The sequence below is a fragment of the Melanerpes formicivorus genome, unplaced genomic scaffold (assembly GCF_026170545.1).
Source record: "Melanerpes formicivorus ecotype bairdi unplaced genomic scaffold, bMelFor1.0.p_v2 SCAF_8, whole genome shotgun sequence".
Classification (NCBI taxonomy): domain Eukaryota; kingdom Metazoa; phylum Chordata; class Aves; order Piciformes; family Picidae; genus Melanerpes; species Melanerpes formicivorus.
Window position 1 is genome coordinate 19,996,902 of NW_027142360.1, and position 22,695 is coordinate 20,019,596.

Sequence of the window (22,695 nt, forward strand, 5' to 3'; positions counted from 1 at the left end):
CAGAGACACGTTGCTAGAGGGATGCAGTTTTAGCACAGCGCTTCTGCTGCCTGCATCAATTTGTGCTCCTCAGGCCCTTGCAGCAATTTGACCTCATCTGTTTCTGTAAATAGACTGGGACTTTCCAGGGCTTGCAGTGGGTCTTTTCCTGCCTTCTTGGTTGATCTGTGCTACACCTTGAGGCCAAGACAGGCTCTGCTCTTGCCTGGGGTAAGACAGGATGAACAGATGCCCAGAGATGGCTTGAAGGTTACAGCTGTGGTCTACCACAGACTTCCCTGTGAACAGAGTCCCAGGGACTTTATCACAGTAAGTCTTCCTTTAGTCATTGCTCCAAGCAGTTTCTGTAGTCCAGAGCCTGCTCAAGGACAAGGTGAAAACTGCTACCCCTGGAGTTAGGATGTCAAGCTGGAAAAGAAGGATTGACCATGAGAATACACAGAATAAGAGCTACAAGAATAGCTACTAGCTCTGCATGATTCTCACCAGAAAAATTGACTTGCACAGCACTCAGAACACTCAGAGCAGTTTTGATGTTTTATTTGTCTTGGTCTTTTTTCCTTTTTTTTTTTTTTTTCTTGCATAGGCATAAATTACAATCTGTTGATTAAAAAATAAAATGAACAAAACAGTGCAGCATTTGCAACAGGCTACAGCATCAAAACCAAACTCATCTCCTGCCTGTAACCATCTGCTTCTGCAGGGCTAATTCATAACACTTTTAGGGCAAACCTAGAAGGAGGGAGACTAGAGGAGGGAAATGAAGTAAATAAAGGAAATCTGCTCCAACAGCTGTTTCACATTTCTCCTGCCTCACCAGGCTCATCTTCTGCATCAGCACGAGGATTAAATACCCCTAGGCAGAGAGACACGTGCTGAAGCAGCAGTTTTGTGTCCTCTTTGCAGCTCAGGAAAGCTCTGCAGAAACAGTGCAAGCTGCTGCCTGGCAAGAGGCAGCTGGCTGAGCACCTTGGGGTGCAGCCTGGCACTGATGCAGAATTTGGAGACTGAGCAGCCACACCAGTATGCCTTTCCAGGGACCCTCACACAGTCAGCATGGTGAGACCTCTGAAAACCAGCACTGTTCCCTGGGGAAGGGCACAAATTCCCAGAGTGACCTCTCACTCGTGTCTTCAGTGGGTTTTACATCAGAACAGCTGTGGCATTAACCTCTACAAGGACAGGGCCACCTTGCCCTATAAAGCCGAATGCTTCCTACCCCATAGCCAGTGCCCCTGGAAAGGGCAGAGCCCCCTCTCCATTCTCAGAGAAAGAGGCCTTTCACTCTCACCTCTCACCAGCATGCCCAGTTTAGCACAAATCAAGGCCAGGGAGCCAGAAGGGACACAAGGAAAGTGGTTATCAAACCTTGTGGTTATGACATTTGCTCCGGCAGCCAAAGAACCCTTGGGGCATGGGGAGAGCTTCATCTCTGTTCCCTCTTTATCATGCAGTTGCACACAGGAGCTGCTTTAAGCCCAGGACCAGTCTAAGCATTCCCAAGCTCCTTGCTCACAGGGCACTGACAGACATGACTCCAAGGCAAGTGGGCAGCTGCGGACAGGCTTAAAATAACTCTGGCTGTGGGTGCCAAGACTACGCTGAATATAGGAGAGAATTTATCGTCACTGGATCTGGCTGCAGTCTGCTTTCTCCTAGTAGCAGGGCCTCCCAGCTCTGCAGCAGGCTCCACAGGGTAATGTTAAGCTGCTGGAGAAGGGGCTGTGCCCTTCAGGCTCCCCCTTCCCTTGCTTGGAGTAAGGAGACCTCTCCAGAAGGGATGTGCAACCACCACCCTCAGAATGGCACAGAGGGTTGCAGGGCTCATGACTTTCCCTGATGCACATTAGGGGAGGTTGAAGACAGAAACCTCATCAGCCCTTTGCCCTGCAGTGCTTCAAATGAAGAAAAACTAGAGCAGGTCCCAGTTCACAGTCCCCAGTGCTCACAGTGCTGAGGAAAGACGATGCCAGCATCAGACAAGGCTGAAACACTGAACACAAGCCCTTTCGATTTTCTTTCAAGACACAAGACAAATGTGGAGGTTGTAAACACCATTCAAGAACATAAGCCAAATTAAGCATCCTGTAGGCAGCCAGGTGGAGTGGCCAGATGGCCCTGGCACTCCTCAGCCTGGGAAAGGTCCCTATACATTCCTCTGGCAGTCCCCTACCAAGGCTGCCCCCATCAGATGACAGTACAGGCAGGATTTACATGTCCAGTGCAGGCAGGACTCCTCATCCTGCTCCAGCATGGTCCTCTGCAACCAGAGAAATGGCATGGAATGCTTCCTAAAGAAAGGAGGTCAGCCCACACCAACCATCTGCTACTGGAGACCAGGAGGTGAGGGAGGCAGCCCTAAGCACTAAAGGGGAGGGGAAGCCCTGAAGGAGCATGATGGTACCTGCAAGTCCTAGGGGACGAGTTCTCCCTTCCACCCTGTCTCCCACCCAACAGACCACTGAGGCACAGAGACAGTCATGCAGAGCAGTCACCTATATATACATACAGCCACAAGTGAGTGGCCCAGGCCACACATTGCAGTCTTGGAGGACACCTCCAGAGCAAAGAGGGCAGAAATGCCTCCAGCACTCTGCCAAGCAGCATTCCACCGGGAGGGATGACCCTTGTCTACAAGGTCCAGCTACCAAGACACAGACAACTCAAGGCTCATACTTTAGAACAGCTCTGCTTGTCTTCTTCTAGTTTATCCTACTGTGTGTGCTACTCTCCTACTGCACAAAGCTCTAGCCCTCTAGCCCTCTCCACACCTAAGCCGCTCGCTCAAGCGGCGCCACGTAACATTCTCTGCTTAAGTACGAATTGCATGGGGGGAGAAAAAAATCCCCAAAACCCAGAAAGAGGAGGGTTTTTCCCCCCCTTACCAAAAAACCCCCCAAAACCCACCACCCCACCCCCCAAAAAAAAGTCCCCCAAACCCTAACTGGAGATTAATTCCCTTTTCCAATCTGCCTTAAAAACAACAGAAACAAACAAACAAAACCACAAAAGGAAAATATCAAACCCAACAAATAAACCTCACTCTCCCCAAACCAACCAACCACTGGTTAACAGAACCCCCAAAACCAACAAACCCAAAACCACAAAAACCCACACCCCCCCCAAAAAAAAAATAGAACAAACCCAAAAGGAAAGCAGGCAACAAGAGATTTCAATACCATCATCATCGAGCTTAACACCAGAGAGCCAGCCAGCTGGGGGTGCCAACGGCATTGCCGAGACCCAACGCAGCCGCTGGCAGCAGGAAGGCTCAAGTGGATGGGCGGCAGCACCAGGATGGGCTCCACCTCCACTGTGTGCCAAATTTCTCCCCTCCTGATGCCCTAAACCATTTGGTTTATGTTAACACTTTGTTAATACTGTCCTATTTCCCCTTTGCCTGCCCAGCATTGGAGATCTTTATCTAAACCAAAGCCAAGGCAGAAGAAATAACCCTGCACAGAGGGGAGAGATTCAGTGGCTGCGACCAGTGGCTCCTACCTACTCAAGCAGCACCGAGCCAGTCACCGCGGTCCCACACGATATCGCACTTGAGCCCACGTGAAGCACATTGCAAAATCAGCCCCCCCCGCCCCCCAAGCCCCAGCAACACCAGGCACGCCGTCAGGAAGGAACAGGGCAAGGGGGACAAGGGGCTGTGCAGGCCCGGTAAAAAATTAGCTTAGAAAGTCCAAACGTCCGACACATGCTGCAAACAGAGGCCAGGCTGCGCCGGGACCCGCGTGGGACGCTCGTCTCACCACGCCAGTCCTTGGAAGAGCAGAAGCCTCACCCCTTAAACACCAGCTCCTCTCCTCCCCCACGCTGCTGGCACGTCCCAGGGTTTCTACAGGCGAAGCGGCGGATGAGAGCAATCCCTTCCTGCTGTGGGCCTGGCAGCAGCCTCCCCATCCCTGCGGGAGCCAGGGGTCAGTGTGCCAGCTCCCCGTGCACTCGGAAGCGGTAGATGCAGGTGTATTCAGGGTGGCCCCAGTTGCTCAGCACCCGGAGCTCCACCAGCTGGTATGTGCCCACGTCATCACCCTTGGGAGACAGGGAAGGGAAAACCTGAGCCCTTGACAGTGCTCAGAGGCCCCAGGGGCCCCCATTTTCTTCTTGGGATTGGGTGCTCCAAGGGCAAAGCACTTACCTTCAAGTAAAAGGTTTGGATGGCGTCACCATCATGGTTGTAGGTGAACTGCCCAAGAAGGCGGCCCTCCTCCTCTCTCTCTTCCTTTAAGCCCTACAGAAGGACAAGGAAACAGAAATGGAGAACAGTGAGTGATCAGACCAGAGGCAATGAGTGCACCCAGGGTGGAACAAGGAGATAGAGACACAAATGCATTTGACCCCTGCTCCTGCTCTCCCAGACCAAGAGAGTCAAATGGGAACAGGGGCCAGTGGGAAGCAACTGGGGAAGGTAAGAGAAAGGAGAAGCTGGGCTGGTGCATATATATGGTTTGAAAGACTCAAAATTACACCTACTCAATCTCTTCTCTCCCAATGTATCCCCAAACCTTTCCTGAAGCCCGGTGCTCCCCCCACTCTCCCTACCAGCACTGCTTTTTCCTCTTCAGGATAAGATCAACCCTCCCAAGCACCCTCCAGCCAGGTATGGGACTCACTAGCCCTCTGCTCCCATACCGTCTACCATGGCACCCTCACACAGTGTCCCCTCAAACCTCCTTCAGGCTCAGGAAAGGGTACTCACATAGACAGCAAAGTCCTTGGGGGCACTGGGGATGGTGCCCTGGGGTGAGAGGGCTTTTGGGATGTGCTCCAGTGTCACAGCCGTGGGGCGGATGATGTCAGAAAGGCGAATGATGGCAAAGCCCTGGGAGCCACGAAACGCCCAGCAGTTCCCGGGGTTGACATCTGGCTATGAGGGCAGGAAGGAGACACCAACAGCATCAGCACCATCAGTGCCATTTTTATCCCTCCCCAGTATCAGCATGGCTGCTTGTCTGAAGCAACAAGAGCCCAATAAACCCCACCAAGCCCATGCTGGCCCTCCCCCTCAGCGGGGTCTTGCCCCGAGGGTGCTCACCTGCAGGATGGCACGGGGGGACTGCGACTGGTACCACAGGGGGATGCCAAACATGCTCAGCAGTGCTGTCTTCATCTCATAGGTCTCCGAACAGCGAGTGTTGATGACACTGGCCCCTGGCATGGAGAGGGGGTGGCAGTGAGGGAGCTGTATGCCAGCACCCTCTGGTCCCCTCCCCAGGGCAAAGAGCTCATCCTGGGTGGGCGAGAGCTCCCTAGCACCTACCTGCTGACTCTAGGGCATAGTCAACCATCCCCACGCGGTCCTCACTGTAGCGTTTCAGAGCCTGGTCCACAATGAGATGCACTTTCTGTAGGAGGAGCAGAAAGCATGAGAGGGGTGAAAGGCTCCTTGCTTGCCTCCACCCTGCAGGGGCGGAGAGAGTGCAAGGACCTTCCCACAGAACTGCAAGAGGATGAATCATCGTGACAAAAATGAGCCACATGTTTGGCTGGGAAGCCCCGTCAGGGGTGGTTAAAAATACCCCAGATGAGAGGAGCTGTGCAATGAAGAGGCAGTGCTCAGGCTTACCCACCCCCATCCCAGAGCAGAGGCTAGCCTCAGGGCTGAAGTATCCATCAGCAGGTACCAGACACTTCCTGACAGCCCATCCAGTCCAGCATCATCTGCTGGGCCCCTTTGCCCAGTCCTGCAGGACAGATGGGAGCTCTGCCACCCCATCCAGAAGAGGGGAAGTTGGTCACAACTCCTTCTGGGGCCAAATCCAACCCCAGGAACCTAGGCTCTGCAGCACCACCACGGGTCTAAACTTCATGGTGTGCACAAAGCTTGTGCAGACTGCAGGGACTGCTAATCCCATCTTGATCCCTCCCCTTCCCTGCCTCTGCAGGGAATTGCCAACAACTCTTTCCAAAGCAAGCAGGCTCATATTTTCCCTTGCTGTCATTCTGCTGAAATGCTTTGCCCCACATGACTCAGTGGTGTGGCTGAAGGATAGGAGTAAGCAAGATGCTCAGCCCATGGAAACCTGCCCCACTTTCTGGGTGAAAGATGCATAAGCAAAAACTTAGATTTCAAGGCAGCAAGAGACTCGAAGGTGTGTGGATATTGCCACCTGTGACCACTCACAGGGCAGGGCACAGGCACAACCCAAAGCAGGCTAGGGGCAGAGGAGGGATGGAGAGGTTTCAGGCATGCACAGGTGGGATATGAGCCTGGGACTGATGTCCCAGCTGCAAAGGCTGTTCCCATGTCTCTCATCTGCCAGGAATGCATGCCAGCCCCTCCAGAGTGAGGCACAGTCCAATTCCACACCCTTGTTCACCACCATGTCCCTGGGGCTCAGGCCAGCACTCACCTCCTCTGTCACCCCTGCGGTCCCCTCTCGCTGCAGAGCTATTCCACTCCCAGCCTGAGCACCCTGCACTGACAGCCTCTGGTCCTCTGAGATTTTAGCCAGGATCTTACGCTCCAGGGCCTGGAGCTCTGCTTGCAGGTCTGCCTGCTGGAGGACAAGGCCAGCAGCACCACTCCGTTGGGACTGCGCCAGGAACCGAGTGAGCCACGCCGGGAACTGCGCTTCCACCTGCAACGGCAGGGACAGAGCTCAGCCTCAGCACAGGGACTCCCGCACCTCCCTCCACCCGGCAGAGCGGGGACTGGGGACTCACATCTGCCCGCATTGCCTTCAGCTGCTCCAGCATCCCCTCCATGTGCTTCCCCATCACCTCCTGGTCAGACTTGAGGCCTGCCAGCTCCCTCCTCAGTGCTGCCACCTCCTGTTCCAGCCTGCCCACCTCCTGCTGGAAGCTTCCTCGCAGGTCCTCCTGCACCGAGCTGCATTGAGAGAAAGGCAACAAAACCCTTGTGCCAGTAGTTCCACCTCCCCTCTGCATGCTAAGGAAGAGAAGGTTCATTCTCACCACTGCCTACACTCAACCCCATCTCCAGGCCCAGTTTCAATTCCTGTGGCAATAACCTCTTCTGCTGCATCCTGTAGAGAAGCATCCCCAGCTCACACCTCAGCTGAAGGGCCACATTCTCTCAGTGATGCAAAGTGGTGTTACAAAGGTGATTTGCTGCAAACGCCCTCTGAGCCCTGCTGACAGCCATGGCACCTTCCTGACAACAGACCCAAGTATCCATCCCTCCCTTTCCCAAGCTTGTGCCTCTTAACCCTTCCTCTGCCTTGAGTGAATCAGACCTGGAAACCCCTCTTAAGCCTCCCTGGGGCAGTCTCAACCTGCTACCACCTTTCTGCCCATAGCAGAGCAATGGCTCTGCCTGACAATCAGTGTTACCTCTGCCACTCTGAGTTCAGGTCCAGCAACCGTGCCTCCATCTCCTGCCAAGACAAGGGGAAGCAGTGAGACTTCTGACACCAGTATGGAGGATGCCCTGCTTGAGTACCATCCCATGCTCATCCCCTTACCTGAGAGGCTTGTGCCACCTTCCCCAGGTGCCCATCCAAATCCCTGTGCACCTGGGCTCGGAGAGCATCCAGCTCACCCTGCAGGGCAAGGAAGAGAGGGGAAGATCAGAGCCTGGTTCCACATACCCATCATGTCCTCACGTGCCCATCACACCCCTCACCTGGAGGTGGCTGGTCAGGTCAGCATGGAGATGCTCCTTCAGCGCCGCATCCCTTCGGTTCACCAGCCCCTCCAGCAGTGCCAGGACATCCCCCGAGGGGCTGCTGTCCCCTGCCACCACTGCTGCCGCCCCTCGCCGCAGCTCCCACCGCGACACCATGGCCTCGAGTGCCTCGAAGCGCTTCTCCAGGGCCTGGAAACGAGCCAGGAACCGCTGCTCCCCCTGTAGACCCTGCAGCGGCAAAAGCAGAGCACGATGCAGCCCCCTAGGAAGGTACTGGTCCCCAGGGGGCTGCCTGTTCCACACAGACCCATGTGAAAGGGGACCCAGGCCACCCAGCCCCCAGAGTCAGTGACATTTTACTAATCTGCTGCTTTCCAAATCAAGGGCAGATGTTCCCCCTGCTCCATACCTAGGACACTCTGAAAGTGAGACAGCCACAAGCTGGGGGAGCCATTTCCACCAGCATGGAGCCATCTTCTGCACCATTTTCCCACCCCCTGGAAAGACCTCTTCAGTCACAGACCACACTGTCCTAGCTCTCCCTGCAAGGCAATCATTTCACCTAGGCCACCACCTTTGCCATGCCTTACCTGGTCCAGTGCAGTCAGGTCCCCTGCCCCAGGCACATCAGAGGAGGAAAGCTTGCCAGCTCCCCACCATGGGAAGGAAGGGAGGCTGAGTGCTGACAGCCCATATGGGTAGAAGTACCAAGCTCCTGGGCATGCAGAAGAATGAGGTGGTTAAAAAATTACAGGCCAGTAATAGGCCTGCAACAGGAGACAGGGTGGATGTGCAGAGGCTCAGCCATCAGCATCACTTGGGGTTACCAGAAGGCCCCAGCAGAGGAGTGCAAGATGCACCACGGTACTGGGAGACACAAGCACTGAGCTCAGGACCACCCTGTCCCTTGGGTAGGGCAGTGGGATGCTCTGCACTGCCCCAGATCTCAGGGCCAAAGATTGAATCGGGCTGACTCACCATAGGCGGCAGCAGTGAGAAGCAGGAGAAGCAGCAGCAGAAGCAGGAACCTCTTTAGCCACGGGTAGCGCCTGGAACACAGAGAAGAAAGAGGTGCCTGTAGGACTGCAGCTGCCTTCCCCCACCACAGCACTCTCCTGGATGGGGGCCAGAGGAAAGCAAAGCCTGTCCAAGATTTGGCACAAGACACCCCCCCCCATGCATGCTGGGCACTGCAGGACATCCCTTCCCTGTATGGGCTTCCCCCATCCCAGCATACCAGCACCAAACTCACCTGGAGAAGGGAACTCCAGCTAGGCGAGGACCTGTGCTGGTGAGGCGGTGCCAGGCAGCTGCCAGCCCCGAGAACAACCACCCCACAAACCGAACTGTTGGAAGATAAACAGAGCCTCAGGCAGGGCCCCAGCAGACATCTCCTCCATCCCTGAGGCTGCTCCCACAATGGGATAAACACCTCCACACAACCAGGGAACACCACACAGAGGCACTAGCAAGGAAGGAAGATGCTGGAGAAGTCACCTCATCAGCCCTCCACTCACCTGGGGAGGTGAACACCTGCCAGAGAAAGGAGCCCACTCGAGAGGCTGCAGTTCTCAGCCCCGATCCAGAGCTACTCTGGCCTGAGTAAAAGTGACCTGGAAAGGGAGAATTGAGGTAGTAAGTGACCAAAGAGAGCCTACATCCTTGTGCATCACCCAAAGAAAAGGTTTTGCACAGAGGCTGGCAGCACCCTGGACACAACCAGGCCCTGGACATCTTCCCCAGCATCCCTGCCACCACAGAGAGCCTGATGCATCCCTACCGGTGTAGTCATCTTCTGAGGAGTAGCCAGATGAAGAGGCATAGGTGTCATATGTCTTGCTCTCCAGAAGCCCATTGATCTTACTGGACTCAGTGTCCCCTGTGCCTCTTCTCCTCCTGGTGGAAAGCTCCTCACCTACCCCAAAACATAATCCCTCTGAGAAACCATCCACCACCACTCTCAGAAAAAGCAACTCAGCCAGCCAGGGAGCTGCCCAAACACCCCTCACCCCAGCGGCCAGGAAGGTCCCCAGCTGCTGCCAGAGGGAGGGCTCACCCCAGTAGGTGCTGCTGTCCAGGGCATCATCCAGCACAGAGCTGCCCAGGGCAGCGAGACCCCGGCTACCTCCAAGGTAGGACTCGCTCATGAGTGACTCGCTGTAGTAGGAGGTCTGGGTGCTGGGGCCAGGAGAGAGGCGCTTCGTGCTGCTGGATTTCCTCCTGATTGTCCTGTCAGGACAAGGAACCAACTTGCCAGCCAAGTGTGGTTACAAGGTGGGAGGGTTATGGTGCACTAAGTAGAAGCGGGGAACTCACCCCAGTCCCTCAGCTTGCATCACTTCCCTCCACGATCCCCCCCCCCCCAACACACACTGACGGTGGCAGGTTTTGGAAGGTGCAGCCACCGGTCTCCCTGGCAGCTGCCAGCACCGCTTCCGCTCACACTGCTGCGGTTTTCCGGCCCAGCACTTGCAGCACACCTCCCTCCTGCCATCAAGCCGGAGATGGCTGCAGCTGAAGGAGGCATGTAGCCATCCTGAGCCACCCACAGCAGCCCCTGTGCCAGGGTAGGGGAGGGGAAACACAGGGATGCCAGAACGCATAGGGCTTTTGCCAGCGTGGGGTCACAGCCAGTACCACGGTGGCCGGCAGCTATGCCGAAACGCAACGAGCTCACCCTCAGGCTCACTTCAGAAGCCACCCTGATGGCCCACCCCAGGAAGGTGCCCAGTCCATGGCACGGGATGGAGAGTTCTGGGCACGTTTGGGAAAGGGACCTGTACTCCCGCACCCTGCACTCCACTAACCTGCCGGTGCTCTCCTTAAAGGGAAGCTGCTGCCCCCCCAGCAGGGAGCTGCTGCTGCTGCTGGTGGTGGCATCGTCGTCGCCGGGGTAATAGCGCGTGGTGACAAGGCGCTGGCTGCGGCGGGACATGGCGGCGGCACCGGGGAGGTCACGGCTCACCTAGGGGTGCGGGGACAGAGGAAAGTGTCAGTGGGAGAGAGCCCCAACAAGGCACCCTCCGCTCCCCCCGGCTCACTGCACACACCGACCGCTGCTCGCACGCAGGCAGCCGCCGGGTGACGGTGCGGCTGAGAGTGCACCGAACCCGCCGATCGGCACCGACTGCCTCGGGCCGCCCCCGCCGGGGCTGGGCCGAGAAAGAGCCTCCCGCCCCGCCACCAGCCTCCCCTTATAGGGCCATAAACCCCCTTCGCCTCCCACGGGACACCCGCGCCAGCACTCGCCCCTCTCTAGACCCTTTGCCCTCTTCCCAGCCTCCGTAGGAGCTGGTTCGCCCTCGCCCATGACCCACCCCAAACGCCCCTTGCCCCAAACCCACCGGCCTCTCGCGCAGCGACGAAACAAGTCGCACACCGGCCCAGGCGCCGCTCCGCTCCCTTTTGTTTTGCAGGGGAAGGCGGCACCCGCCCCTGCCCCCCCCCTCCCGCCTTCCCCGGCGGCCCCCCCCGCGCTCCCGCCGCCGCCGCCCCGCCCCGCTGCGCGCGCGCGCCCGCCGGGGCCGCCGCTGTGGCGGAGCGAGGGGAGGGGTGGGGAGCGAGCCGCCGCCGCCTTCCCCCGCCACGGTCTCTAGGGCCCTCTTCGGTGTCTCATTATCATTGCCGTTATTATTGACGCTGTTGTCGTTTATATTCTGTGTCTGCTCTTTTGTGTTGGTTTATTTGTTATCATCATTTTGAGAAGGGGCAATGAGGGGATCCTATCCCCACCCCCTGGCTGCCCCCGGGGAGCTGGACCCGCGTACTTCAGCCATGGGAGGTGGCCTCTGCCCCCCAGTGCCTACCAAGGATCACAGGCAGCCCGCGCTGCCAGACGAGGGCAGGGCCCCAGCCAGGTCCCATGGGTAACGCACACCCAAAATGGGGACTCTCAGGGGCAAGGCTGTGCCGTTCCCTGCTCTCATTTGGGGTTTGCCAGCCTCAGTGGGGTGAGAAATAACCCGGCACCCCCGCACATCACTTGGCACAGCCAAACCCGTGCCCGCGGCATGGGCTGCCGTGCTCGACGCCCCTGCGCCCACGCCGCCTCAACCGGGCGGGCGGGTTCTGCTGCTCCCCGGGCCCGTGGCTGCAGACACCCTGCTGCCAGCCCTCTCCCCACACGGGTGGCTCGGCTGGCTTGGCAGGGGGGGTGCGAGCCAAACCCGGCTGCTCCCACGGGACCTTGAACGCGCAGCGCTGTAGCCGGGACCTTGTGCAAACTCACGGAGCAGAGACAACAACCTCCCGCCCACGTCCCGGGTGCTAAATCTGACGGTGCCACGGAAAAAAATTTTGCCTGGGGGTCTCAGCGAGGCGGGGAGACCCCACCACCTGTGTCCATACCCGGTCGTGGGGCTGCACCTATGGGGCATCGGGTGGGAACGGCCGTGCCAGCTTTGGGTATGGCAGCAAAAAGGCATTTGTAGAAAGGGTTAAAAAAATACCAAGCCAGCAGAAGGGGAGTAACCTGTTGCAAAACAGCCTCGAAGCTTTTTCCTCCCCATGCCCGAGTTTGGTGCTAGAGCCGGGGCAGTTGCAAGAGGACGTGTGGCCAGTGTCGGCAGGGAGAGAAGGGGGGGTGTGTGGGCACACAGCAACAAACCCCGATTCAGAGTCCCTGGCCCCGTTGTGTAACTCAGACAGATCTTCTTTGTCGTTCCCCCCCGCCCCCTCCCCCCCTTTTTTTTTTTCCCCTCTCCCTTTCAAACCCTTTTTTTTTGTTCGAGCCCAAATCTCTGCCTGGCTCTTTCCAGGGCAGCTCTGTCTCCCACTGTGCCAGCCACCCTTTTTCACCCTTTCCTGTGGCTTCCACTACTCCACGGCTGACTGACATGGCTGGAGGACATACCTCCTCCCCTATGGCACCTTTACCTCTGGCCATGCCGATGTCAACCCTGTGCCCTGTCCTAGGAACATTGGTGGTGGCCATAATGATGGCACCTGTCCTGGCTGACATAACCTTGACACAGATTAACCCCCCTGGGAGACTCGGGGGATAAGCTGGGTGCTGAGCCACTGGGCACTAAATAAGGTGCATGGCCCCAGGTCAATCTGTCCCATTCCAAGAGCCAATTTTTCAGGTGGGGAGGGAGCCAACAGTGGTTCTCAGGGAATGTGAGGGAATGCTGGGGTGGGGAGTGGGGCTTGTTCCCCTCTTGCTGCACCTTTGATGATGTGGTGGAGGTGACAATGCTGAAGCTATCAGGGCATTTGGGTAGGCATGGGAAGAGTGTATCAGGGATAAGCAGTGAGGGGCTAGGAGCTTGTTCCTCAGTTTCCTCACACCAGCAGTGGGCACCCTCGGTTTTCTCTTTGGGGATCACCAGGGCATTGCCATGCTGGTGGAGAGGGGCAGAAGGAGTTTGCCAAGTGCTTGAGTTTGGCAGCTTTTACTGGGGAAAAGCATGAAAAATCCCTACCCTTTCCTGAAAGACTTTGGAGGTCTGAAGTGACACATCCAGGCATGCAAAGACAGGCCAGGGCTGGGAAAGCATCCCTGGTGGGGCAGATCTCAGCTCATGTCTTCTCCACTAGGTCAACCTTTTTATTTAAATACCCTCCCCGTCCCAGCCATCCTTACAGCCTGCTTTCCCGGTTCGTCATGCTGCTGGCTCTGGCGCCACACAGTCAGAACTGTCTGCTGGTCCTCATATCACCCTTGGCAGTGCGCCAGAATACTCCAACTGAGCAGGGTGCTGAGCCCCCCATCACACCCGTGACCCCACATCATCCACCAGCACCTCGTCCGGATGGGCTGTCCCAGCCAGGCAGCGTGCCACCACTTCCAGCACCTTCCCCAGGCGACGGTCCAGAGCCTGCAGGTGGGGCTCGGCTAGGATGGGGCTCAGGGAGTCAGCAGCCAGTGCCTCCCGCAGGACATCGCTCAGGAGGTAGGGCTGGGTGGCCAGCAGCTGCAGCCGCAGGTAGGTCGACTTCTTGATGCTGACGAAGGTGATGAGGGAGAGGTCTCAACCCACAGAGCCTCTCCCTGAGGGCAGCTCTGGTGCAGATGGTGAGAGCCCCTTACCTGCAGCACTGCTGGAGAGGGGCCAGGATGGACATTTCATCGTGTGAGTGCTTGCCAAAGCTGGGGGGGAAGAAGCCCACCGGTGGGTGTCAGGGCACTGCCCTGTCGGTTCAGAGCCCAATGTGTGGAGCATTTTGGCAAGACCCAGGTTCTCCCCCCACCCATTTGCCAGGATTGCTGCCAACACTTTACCCACGGCCGTTGTCCAGATGGAGCAGGAAAGTGTCGTTCCCAAATTTCTCAAAGGTCTCATAGTGATGCCGGTCCATGTTGCCTGCAGTGGGGCAACAAATTTGCCATCAGGTGGTGGGCCAGGAGATGGGAGTAGGGACACACAGCGTTATTGAAACCCAAAGACTCAGGAAGAGAGCTCAGGGCACCCCTAAGATGCCCATCTGGTGGACATAGTCATGGTGGGGACTCAAGTACACCTCCAGGTCCCTTCTCGTCCCAGCAGCCCTATGGAGGGACAACAGCAGCAAATGGAGCAGAAGTAATGGCAAAGGCATGGCTGGACAGCTGAGGACAAGGAGATGGGAAACTTTCCAAGTCAGTTGATGGTGGAGGGACAGCACAAGGAGGAAAGAGCAGACCCAGGGAATAGGAAAGCCAGTGTTAGCCTTAGGGAGCATCACCACCAACCCCAGCTCCCCAGGGGATGCATGTAGGAGCTTGCTGGGGGGAGCTTCCTGTGCTTGGGGTCTCCCTCACTGAGATCTTCCTAACATCTCGCATCCTTTGGCTTCTGTCTGGGACATGCCCTAATAGCACAGCCTTCTACTCTTATTTTGGGTAAGAGGGCAGCCAACAAACCACATAGGGCACAGTGCTGCCAGACACAGAGCTGTTTGGGCCTCTCGGTCCCAAGGGGCATTCAGATCTCCCAGTGCCAGTGTGGCAGAGCTCACCCATGAGGAAGTCAAGGACTGTCATGTCGATGAGGTCGAGGAGGCGATGGCCCCTGTCGTAGGGTGGTGTCTCTCGCACCTGAGCACAGTAATTGGGGTTCAGCTCCCACCTGTGGGCGAAGGCCAGGGCAGGCAATGAGGTTGTGAGAGCGGCTATGGGCTGGCCCCCTCCTGTCTCACGGCTCTGCTGCCCCATGCCCCGTGCCCCTCGTGCCCCAGCTCACTCAGCCTTCTTGCTCTTGTGGTAGGAGCGGCGCCAAGGGCTGCGCCAGGAGCGGCGCTTGGCCAAGGTCTTGTCCGGCAGCAGAGCAGCCATGGAGCCCTCCAGCTGGTCCGGCTTGCCACAGAGGGCGTGCTCAGTGGAGCAATAGTAGGAGCACTCCCCGTAGAAGCAGACATTGCCCGCTGGCAGTGGGAACAAATCAAAGGTTGATGAAGAGCTGGAAGACAAGAAGCCTGCTACCCCTATGTAGGGCAGTCTGGCAAGCAGCCAGGTGAGGATGCTCCATGTGCCATGGCCACATGCCACCATCAAAGCAGTGCCAAGGAAAGCCCTGAGGAGCAGAGGAACCCTGCAGCAGGGAACCTGGCAGGAGCTGGAGCAGTCCCCAAAGGGATGGTTTGCCCCAGTGCACCAGGAGCCAGGGCAGGAGCAGCTGGCTCCAGGTGCCCTCCAAACAGATGGCCACAGGAGAAGATGGATGGCATGAAAACTCACCTGGGGAGATGAAGAAAGTCTTGGCCAGTTTCTTATCTGTGGTGATGTCTCGAATCTCCTTTGTTATATTGACCAAACGACCAGAAACTGGGGGGATTCGCCGGAAATCCAGGATCCTAGAACACAGAACTTGGAATCATTTCTTGCTGACCCTGGCTGATTTCACAGTGAGTTATTAAAACAGTGGTATCCCTCTCAGTGGGGAGGAAGAGGTGAGATGAAGGAGCAGTTTCTCTGCTTCTTTGTTGTCACAGGAGGGCAGAATGGAGTGAGCTTGCTCTCACCTGTCCAGGTGGAAGGCTGCTATCTCTGCATTGTGCCGTTCAAAGTCTGAGAAGTAGAAGAAGTCGATGGGGGTCTCCTGGTCCCTGGTCTGCCTGGCAGTAGAGGGGAGGATGGGAGCAATAGCTATGGGTATGGTCACCTCAAACATGGGCTTGGCTCTAAAGCACCCCTCACTTCGTGTCCTCGGTGCTGTTGGAGACGTTTTCAAACCCAATCCCCTCCAGTCTCTCCCTGCTGGGTGGTGTGGCTCCAAATCCTCCATCCAGATCCCCGCACATACTCTGCTCCCAGCTCAAGGGCTGGTAAGCCTTCGTGGACTAGAGGATCCTGGACGGTCCTCATGGACCATCTTTTTCTTTCCACCACTGGAGGTCACTACCCCATCACAAGCTGAGCCCAGCCTGCTGCAAGCACCACCAGGGAAGAACTAGGGGAGGAGGACCATCCAGCTTGCCTCAGTTTTGGGGTGAGAGGCTGAAATGAGGCAGTGCATGAAGTATTTCTCCATTTCTCTTTCTGTGGTCTCCTCTGACCACTCCTTGTCACCTAAGAGGACTGTGCAGGGGGAATATGGGGTTGTTTTCTGGCTTTACTCACTTCATGGGCTTGAAAAGGGCCTGCCCATAATTCGGGAAGGTCATGATGAGCTTGAGCTGCGTCCCACCAGACTTCTGCACTGAAAGGGGGCACAGGGGCATGAGGGAGGTAGGTGGTGGGGAGCAGGGCAAGGGTGTAGGTAGGGCTGCAGGAAGGGAAGCAGTACCTGAGCTGACAATCCTCTGTGTGGCTAAGTCCTGGAGGACAGTGGGCATCAGGGGGTCCTGGCGGGGGTACAGCTCGTAGCGGTTGATGCCAACGTGGAATTTGAGCCAGGCAGGGTAGGTGTCGTAGGCTGTCTTCCCTGTCGGGAGGAGCGTCTCGGCTTTACTGCTGCTGACCCTGCAGCCCAACAGCCACCACCACCCCAGCAACAACAACAACATTGTTTAGTTTGGACCAGACATATCCTGTGTCCCCCAGGCCCTTCCCAGGAGATGGTGTATGGAGGATGAGGTGGAGGGAAGGCCCAGCACAAATGCTGGATGGTGGTGCGACCCTTGGGTGCCCTCCTTGGGGCTCCTGGCACCTGGGGCAGATCCCACCCATGACTTGTGGCCAGGAAGACCTGCTGGCACAGCCAGAGGGGGCTCAATGTCTTCCCTGGCATTTTCTGAGGAAAATCCCTGGGCTGATCCTGCTCCTCTGATCTGTTTTCCCTTCATTTCCCTGCTGGAGAAGTTTGTCTTGTTGTTTTTCCCCAAGGGATTAGCTCCTGGGAATAGAACCAGCTACACCCCACAGTGTGCTCACTGAGGACTCAAGTAGGTTTGCTAGCCACCCCCAGCACCAACCTGAACTCCCACTCTCAACATCCATTTCCCTTTGGATGGGCTTATCACACACTTTTGATTTCCCAAGAAGGGATAAGTTTGGTTTAACATCCTCCCTGTCTCTATGCCTCCTCCAAATTAGCAGTTTGCTGGAATTCAAGGAGGGCTTCCCAGGGTATTTGCCCCTGTTCTGTACCAGCACTGCAATGGGACAGTCCAGCATCTATAACCCAAATTCATGTCTTTCTCACTCTAGGAAAATGCACACTCTGCCCCAGTTTCGTTAGACCACACCCATCTCTCATGGTTATCCATAGGTGAGGTAGTCTTCAAAGACCAGGCAAATGCCCATTTGTGTAAACCAGTTCTTGAGCCAGCTTTTATTCTCTCCCAGTTTTAGCAGCCACCATGTCTGGAGGTTGTGCTTTCCATAAGGAAGCTGCTGTGTGTTACTGACACTAAAGCTTGTAGTATCTTCCCTTCTAACCCAAGGTTAGTACTCCAGTGACAACAATAGGCTGTTGGCAGCATATGGCCAAGGCTAGAGGTCAGGCCATGTCCTGCAAAATGCAGGATGGAAACAGTCCCACAGTTAGTGGCAATCTACATGGTGGGCTTTGCATCTCCAATGTTTTGGGGGAGGGAGATAAAAGTGGGTAACAATCTGGAGTGGAGAGAGAAAGAGAGCAAAGGGTAGAGTCTGCAGTGGGGAAGGGGAGGAGGACGTGGTGTAAAGGATACCCTACATATTACTGTAAATAATTCAAGACTCTCCTTTGTCTTCACCATGTGCTACAGGCTCCCAGGTGGCAGCCCAGAAATTCAGTGCCAAGAGAGGATTCAAGGCACAAGAAAAGCCTGCTCAGCAACCAGTGCCCCTCTGGGGTGTGATGATGGTCTGCACAAGGAAACAACATAGTTGCTCCCTGCCTCTTGTCCCCTCAAACCCATTTATCCCCCCAAAACAACCCAGGGCTGACTTTACTCCTCACCATTCATCACTTCCACTGTGTCTGAGGCTGAACTTCTCCATGGGGTTGACGACAAACAGCTTGTCCTTCTCTGTCACCTCCGGGATTGGGATGTTGTAAAGAGGATGCGCAAAGAGCGCCACCAGCTTCGATCCTTCAGCCCACCCTGTATTCCCCTCTCTGCTCTGGCCACGCATTCCTGGCTCTCCAGCCTTTGCTTGTGGTCTCGATCCCTGCAGCTGTGAGCTTTTCTCCAAGGAGCCATTGCTGCCGCTGAAATCCTGAAGGATTCGCAGGCTCAGCTTTTTGGGGCTGGCCAGCACAGGGCTGCCTGATGGGGCGCCCGAGGCTTTCGTTGCTTTCGCATCGCAGCCACAGGATCTGTGTGCAGTGGGGAAAGCCAAATCCATTGCCAGGTGCACCAGAAGGGCCAAGAGCAGGAGAAAGAGAAGGCTGGCTTTAAATTTTCTCTGAAAAAGCGCTTGTAACCGGCACCGCATCCTTCCTCACCCGAGACCTTCAGCAAGGGCACCTACCCAGGGCTGAAAGAGAGTTGGTGCAGCTGCAGCCTCTGTGCAAAACTAGGAGTGAGGTGTCCTCGATTTAGAGCATCACAGCAGAAGAGTGAACAGTGCAAAGACAGAGCTGAAGGGAGGATCTGCCACTGTGGCACCATGCAGGGGAATACCACCGGACCAGCCGGCAGCAGGAGGTCTCAATGAGGTTTATCAGCACTGATAAGGGGAGAGCTGGCACTGCCAAGGTTAGCGTGAACGGGTCAAGCTCCAAATCAATAGGTGCAAGGCTGGCTTGGGGACAGCGATGGCTGCAGATAACCCCCACACCATCCTGCCCCTTCATGCTGTCACCTGCACAAGGCTGTAGAATATTTCTTAGTGTACAGGGCATTAAAGCAGGTCTGCCCCTCTGCAACACCCACCCTGCCTAGCACTACACAGCCCCACTCCCCATGCCCATCATATCTGTATGCTTATAATCCAAGAGAGTTTTCCTCCTGCTGCTCAGCCAGAGCAATTTTACCATCCTCCCCCAGCTATTCAAAATCACTTTTCCTCACCCCTCCTTCACAAACCACTTAAATTAAGTAAAAAGAAGGGTATGTGAGTATCAGCATCACTGAAAGGGAAAAAGCTGGGCTGGCACTGTAAGGAAGGGCTGCCAGGCAGGTGAGGTTCATGGGGAATGGTGGTCCCAGGGCCTCTGAAGCAGACAGGGCAGGCAGGTAGGGGTGAGGATGCTGCCTATTGCTTCAGGCATCAGCACAGAGGGGCAGCAGGACCCACTGAGCAGTGGGGAGGACTGGCAGTTTGTGGAAGGGAAGAGCAGCCCCATTTTCACAAGAAATTCACTTTTCCAGTGACACCCAGGGACACAGAGAGGGGCTGTGTGAACAAAACCAGTTGGTGACTTGTAGGGAGAGAGCTTTGGATTTGTGAAGGGACAGAGAAGCAAGGGACTGCCCAATACAAGCCTGGGGGCTTTGTTGCAGAGTTCAGAGTGATGTTTCTTCTCTTTTTGGTTAGCAGAATGCAGAGAGCATGTGAAATCTGTGTTTCGTGCAGTCCGGCCTTGCTGCATGATGTACCAGCAGCCAGTTTGGACATCCTTGCTCCAGTCCAGGGAGTGTCATCTGAGAAGCAGGCAGTAAGGGACTGGAGACTCTTTCCTCTGCTCCCATCCCCGCATCGCTCTCTTGCTCACGCTGCCCTTTCCCCAGCATCCCGTGCCGGCTCTGTCCGTGCTGGGCTGGGCCTCCTCCCCGGCGGTGCGGGGAGAACTCAGTGTTCCCGGTGTTCTTGGCTCGTCGTGTCCCCCGGCGCGACAGTTGCCTGGAAACCGCCTCCGGCCGACACCGTCAGCCGCCCCAGATTCAGCCAGCCCCTCGCTGCCAGCCCCTCGCTCCCTTCTCCGCTCCTTGCGCTAACAAGATGGCCGATTCGAGCTGGGGCAAACGGGAAGGAGGAGGAGGAGGAGGAGAGCTTTCCAGCCTGGCTGGTGAGCTCAAAGCCCTCCAGAAGGAGCCGTGTCGGGGTGGGGGGAGCAGATGGCATCTCTGGGGAAGAGAACACGGCGTTTTGCTCCAGGGGGGGTTGCTGGATCCAGCCTGTACATACGGTTTGGAGAGAAGGCGCCTACGAGGGGCTGTGGCTGGAACATGGGAGCGTTAGGGTCATTGCTTAGCAAAACAAAAACATATCTCCCCAGTAAGACTCGTGTGCTAACTGCTTGCATCGAAGGAGCTGGGCTCAGCTCCTGGAGCAGAGCCACAGATTTCTTTGCTTCAGAGCCAGCCCTAGGAGACCGAGAGGGAGAGCCCTTTCCTTCCACTGCCCCAAATCGGCACCAAGCTAGGCTGAAGGAAGAAAGAAACATCCATCCTACATCCCAGAGCAAGATAGGGATGGGGATCCTGCAAGCTGAAGCCACCCTGCTGATCAGGAGTCCCATCCCTGGTCTAGGGAAGCTTGCAGTCCTACGTTGCCCCTCGGTTTAGCATCCCATTGGAAAGCAGAGACGGCAGGGTTAGGTGGGGCACTTGAATGCCAGCATTAAATATTGACCGAAAGGTTTCTCAGCGAGTCAGACACCAGCCTGCGGCAATGGCGAAGAGCTGGAAAGCTTCAAAGCCTGCCCTGACTGCCTGACAGCATGTCAATGTACCTTGTTGCCATGACATCATCACAGAGAAAGCAGTTGAGTTTGCACCTCTTTCTTCCCATCTTCCCCTCACCCTAGTTCCTCCTCCATCTTCCCAGCAGGTTCAAGTCACCTTTGGGGCAGAGGAGGAGCTGTACACCCGAGGACATTTCCACTGCTGTCACCGAGACAGGGCTCCCTGGCAGCTGATAACGATGTTGCCCATCTCCCCTCAGCAGGGAGGGACAAGTCACGAAGCACAGCTCTCTGAGCTGTTGCTGCAGCTTTGCAGGATGGGTGGATAGAGGAGGTCGTTTCAGCTGGCACTGATGCATCACCCTGCGTTTTTCATCTCCATTTCTGTGTCTGACTCAGCCTGATACTTTGATGGGTAATGGCAGCGTTATGTAGGGGGCAAGAAACAAGAGGGAGAGAACACCACAATAGCAAGCCACAGGTTGCCAACTTCACCAGCTTTCTGCTGAAAATTTGTAGGTGAAACCCTTCAGTGAGAGACTGCAGCTTATGCTCAAAACCACATAGACTCTAGAGGATGCAGAGCATTAGCCAGAGGGGTCTCTTGCAACAAAACATTGGACAAGGGTCCATCTCTGATGCATGAACAGCACTCCCCTGAAAATTAGAGGCATACCCCAAAATATCTCATTGAACACTCGCCTCAGAACTGGGGCCTTGATACACAGAGCTGCACTATGAGAAGCTGAGGTTTGTGCTTGCTTGTACAGCACCAATGATGGGCAGGCAAACCAGTGAGGATGAGCTGGCTTCTTCGTGGCAGTTTCTTGTGGGAAAGGTGTTATCCTCGGGAACAAAAATAGCCTGCCACTCTCCTGTGAGCCACCTTGCACTTACCTTGGAGGAGTTAGTGTGGGAACTGACTTGCTGCAAAGTCATGCCTAGCTCACCTCAATCTGCTTGCATGCTCCTGACTCGAGAAGGCTGGAGAGTGGTCAACATTTGCCCCTTGCTGAGGCAGGTCATGGAGACATTAGCTTTGGTCAACTGGTGTCCAAAAAGATAACAAACTGGCAGTGAGGCCAAAAGATTGTGCTGAGGTAAGCAGCTCCCTGTGATCATCTGCAGGTCACCACAACCCTGCAGAGATGCTCATGGCCAGTGTGTGTGTGCATATGCACACAGCAGTTAATTATTTATTAGTGTGAAAGGGGCACGATTAAAGAAACTATGTTACAGCTGAAGGGATCATTATGCTCACACACTAGGAATTCCAAACACACTGGCTTTACCTTTTTCTCTGAACCTAGAGGAGATAGAAAGTTGTGTTAAGAGAAAATAATCTTTTCCACCTGCCAGCAGCAGAATGTGCCAGTCAACAGTGCTGTCTCATGCAAAGGCAGCCAGCTGGAGAGAGTAACCACACCAAGAGACAGCTTGAAGGATTTGGTCTCTTCTACACTGCACAGTGATTGTGTCCCTGTGGTCCACCACAGAGAGCAGGTATTCATGGTATGTTATGTGTATCCCCCTACCTTGCAATTCCCTTCCACCTGATGAACAAGGGAATGATGTGAGAGGACTTTGAGCCTAGCTAGCATAGATGATCCAAACTTGAAATAATTTCTAGTTGCCTTCATATTACTCCAAATCCTGGCTTGTAGAACTCCTGACATGAGGAAATGGAGAAGAACATCTCTAGCATCATGCTGAGGTTCAGAGAAGGAAGAAGAGGAATTTTAAGACCCTCCAGCAGTTTGATCCATTGCATACACTAATGCAGAAAGGTCCTTTGGAACTGAACTATGGAGCAGAGGGTGGCCTCTGATAAAACACAAGGTGCCAGTGGTACTGCTGGCACTGTTCTGGAAGTCTGAAAACCAAAGAAGCCATGAATGTGAGACCTCAAAGGTCCAAGCAGAAGCACACTGCCTGGGCAGAGGACATGGGTACACTCCTTTGCTGCTAATTCAACACCTGTGTGGACTGAGGCCTTTGGCCAGTAGCACTATGGGCCTGGCAACCTTCTTCAGCACTGTGGCTTGCACTTGTGAAAGGCATTAAAAAGGGAGGATGAGGGGGGGTCTCTGCTACTTACAGGTCACCCAGGAAACATGTGGGATGAACACTTGCCACTGCCTTCCACCTGAGCTACACCATTGCTTGCTTACTTCC

General features: G+C 55.6%; 2 protein-coding genes across 5 annotated transcripts; both read right to left on the reverse strand.

Moving 5' to 3' along the window:
• Window positions 1-2,920: 2,920 nt before the first annotated feature.
• Window positions 2,921-11,024, reverse strand: SUN2 (Sad1 and UNC84 domain containing 2). Of its 2 annotated transcripts, none has more exons than XM_068142460.1 (18): window positions 10,948-11,024; window positions 10,411-10,568; window positions 9,660-9,832; window positions 9,384-9,518; window positions 9,121-9,216; window positions 8,856-8,949; window positions 8,582-8,652; window positions 8,194-8,318; window positions 7,601-7,831; window positions 7,440-7,517; window positions 7,309-7,352; window positions 6,679-6,844; window positions 6,366-6,593; window positions 5,273-5,357; window positions 5,048-5,163; window positions 4,712-4,879; window positions 4,151-4,243; window positions 2,921-4,044 (listed from the first exon to the last, which is right to left on the reverse strand). In XM_068142460.1, the coding sequence occupies exons 2-18, from the start codon at window positions 10,536-10,538 to the stop codon at window positions 3,931-3,933; spliced, it is 2,145 nt and encodes a 714-aa protein (XP_067998561.1). In that variant the 5' UTR covers window positions 10,539-10,568; window positions 10,948-11,024; the 3' UTR covers window positions 2,921-3,930. The 2 variants fall into 2 exon arrangements, with proteins under 2 accessions (XP_067998561.1, XP_067998562.1); XM_068142461.1 differs by lacking the exon at window positions 10,948-11,024 and adding an exon at window positions 10,654-10,730.
• A 1,962-nt stretch (window positions 11,025-12,986) lies between these two features.
• On the reverse strand, window positions 12,987-20,248 carry LOC137443097 (extracellular serine/threonine protein kinase FAM20C-like). 3 transcript variants are annotated; one of them, XM_068142463.1, is made up of 10 exons: window positions 17,908-20,248; window positions 16,309-16,446; window positions 16,143-16,221; window positions 15,545-15,633; window positions 15,261-15,376; window positions 14,767-14,947; window positions 14,543-14,652; window positions 13,827-13,908; window positions 13,635-13,694; window positions 12,987-13,549 (listed from the first exon to the last, which is right to left on the reverse strand). In XM_068142463.1, the coding sequence occupies exons 1-10, from the start codon at window positions 18,384-18,386 to the stop codon at window positions 13,315-13,317; spliced, it is 1,569 nt and encodes a 522-aa protein (XP_067998564.1). In that variant the 5' UTR covers window positions 18,387-20,248; the 3' UTR covers window positions 12,987-13,314. The 3 variants fall into 3 exon arrangements, with proteins under 3 accessions (XP_067998564.1, XP_067998563.1, XP_067998565.1); XM_068142462.1 differs by having other exon boundaries at window positions 15,545-15,637; window positions 16,309-16,484; window positions 17,908-20,247; XM_068142464.1 differs by lacking the exon at window positions 16,143-16,221 and having other exon boundaries at window positions 15,545-15,637; window positions 17,908-20,247.
• Between the last annotated feature and the right edge of the window lie 2,447 nt (window positions 20,249-22,695).

Bases quoted from the DNA above. Each gene is read 5' to 3' on its own strand.
- SUN2 (XM_068142460.1), bottom strand. From the start codon at position 10,538: ATGTCCCGCCGCAGCCAGCGCCTTGTCACCACGCGCTATTACCCCGGC. The intron at 7,353-7,439 runs GTAAGGGGATGA...TTGTCTTGGCAG, and splicing joins AGGTGGCACAAGCCTCTCAG to GAGATGGAGGCACGGTTGCT. The intron at 6,594-6,678 runs GTGAGTCCCCAG...CTGCCGTTGCAG, and splicing joins TGAAGGCAATGCGGGCAGAT to GTGGAAGCGCAGTTCCCGGC.
- LOC137443097 (XM_068142462.1), bottom strand. From the start codon at position 18,386: ATGCGGTGCCGGTTACAAGCGCTTTTTCAGAGAAAATTTAAAGCCAGC. The intron at 14,653-14,766 runs GTGAGCTGGGGC...CTTCGCCCACAG, and splicing joins CACAAGAGCAAGAAGGCTGA to GTGGGAGCTGAACCCCAATT. The intron at 13,695-13,826 runs GTAAAGTGTTGG...CTTCCCCCCCAG, and splicing joins CATCTGGACAACGGCCGTGG to CTTTGGCAAGCACTCACACG.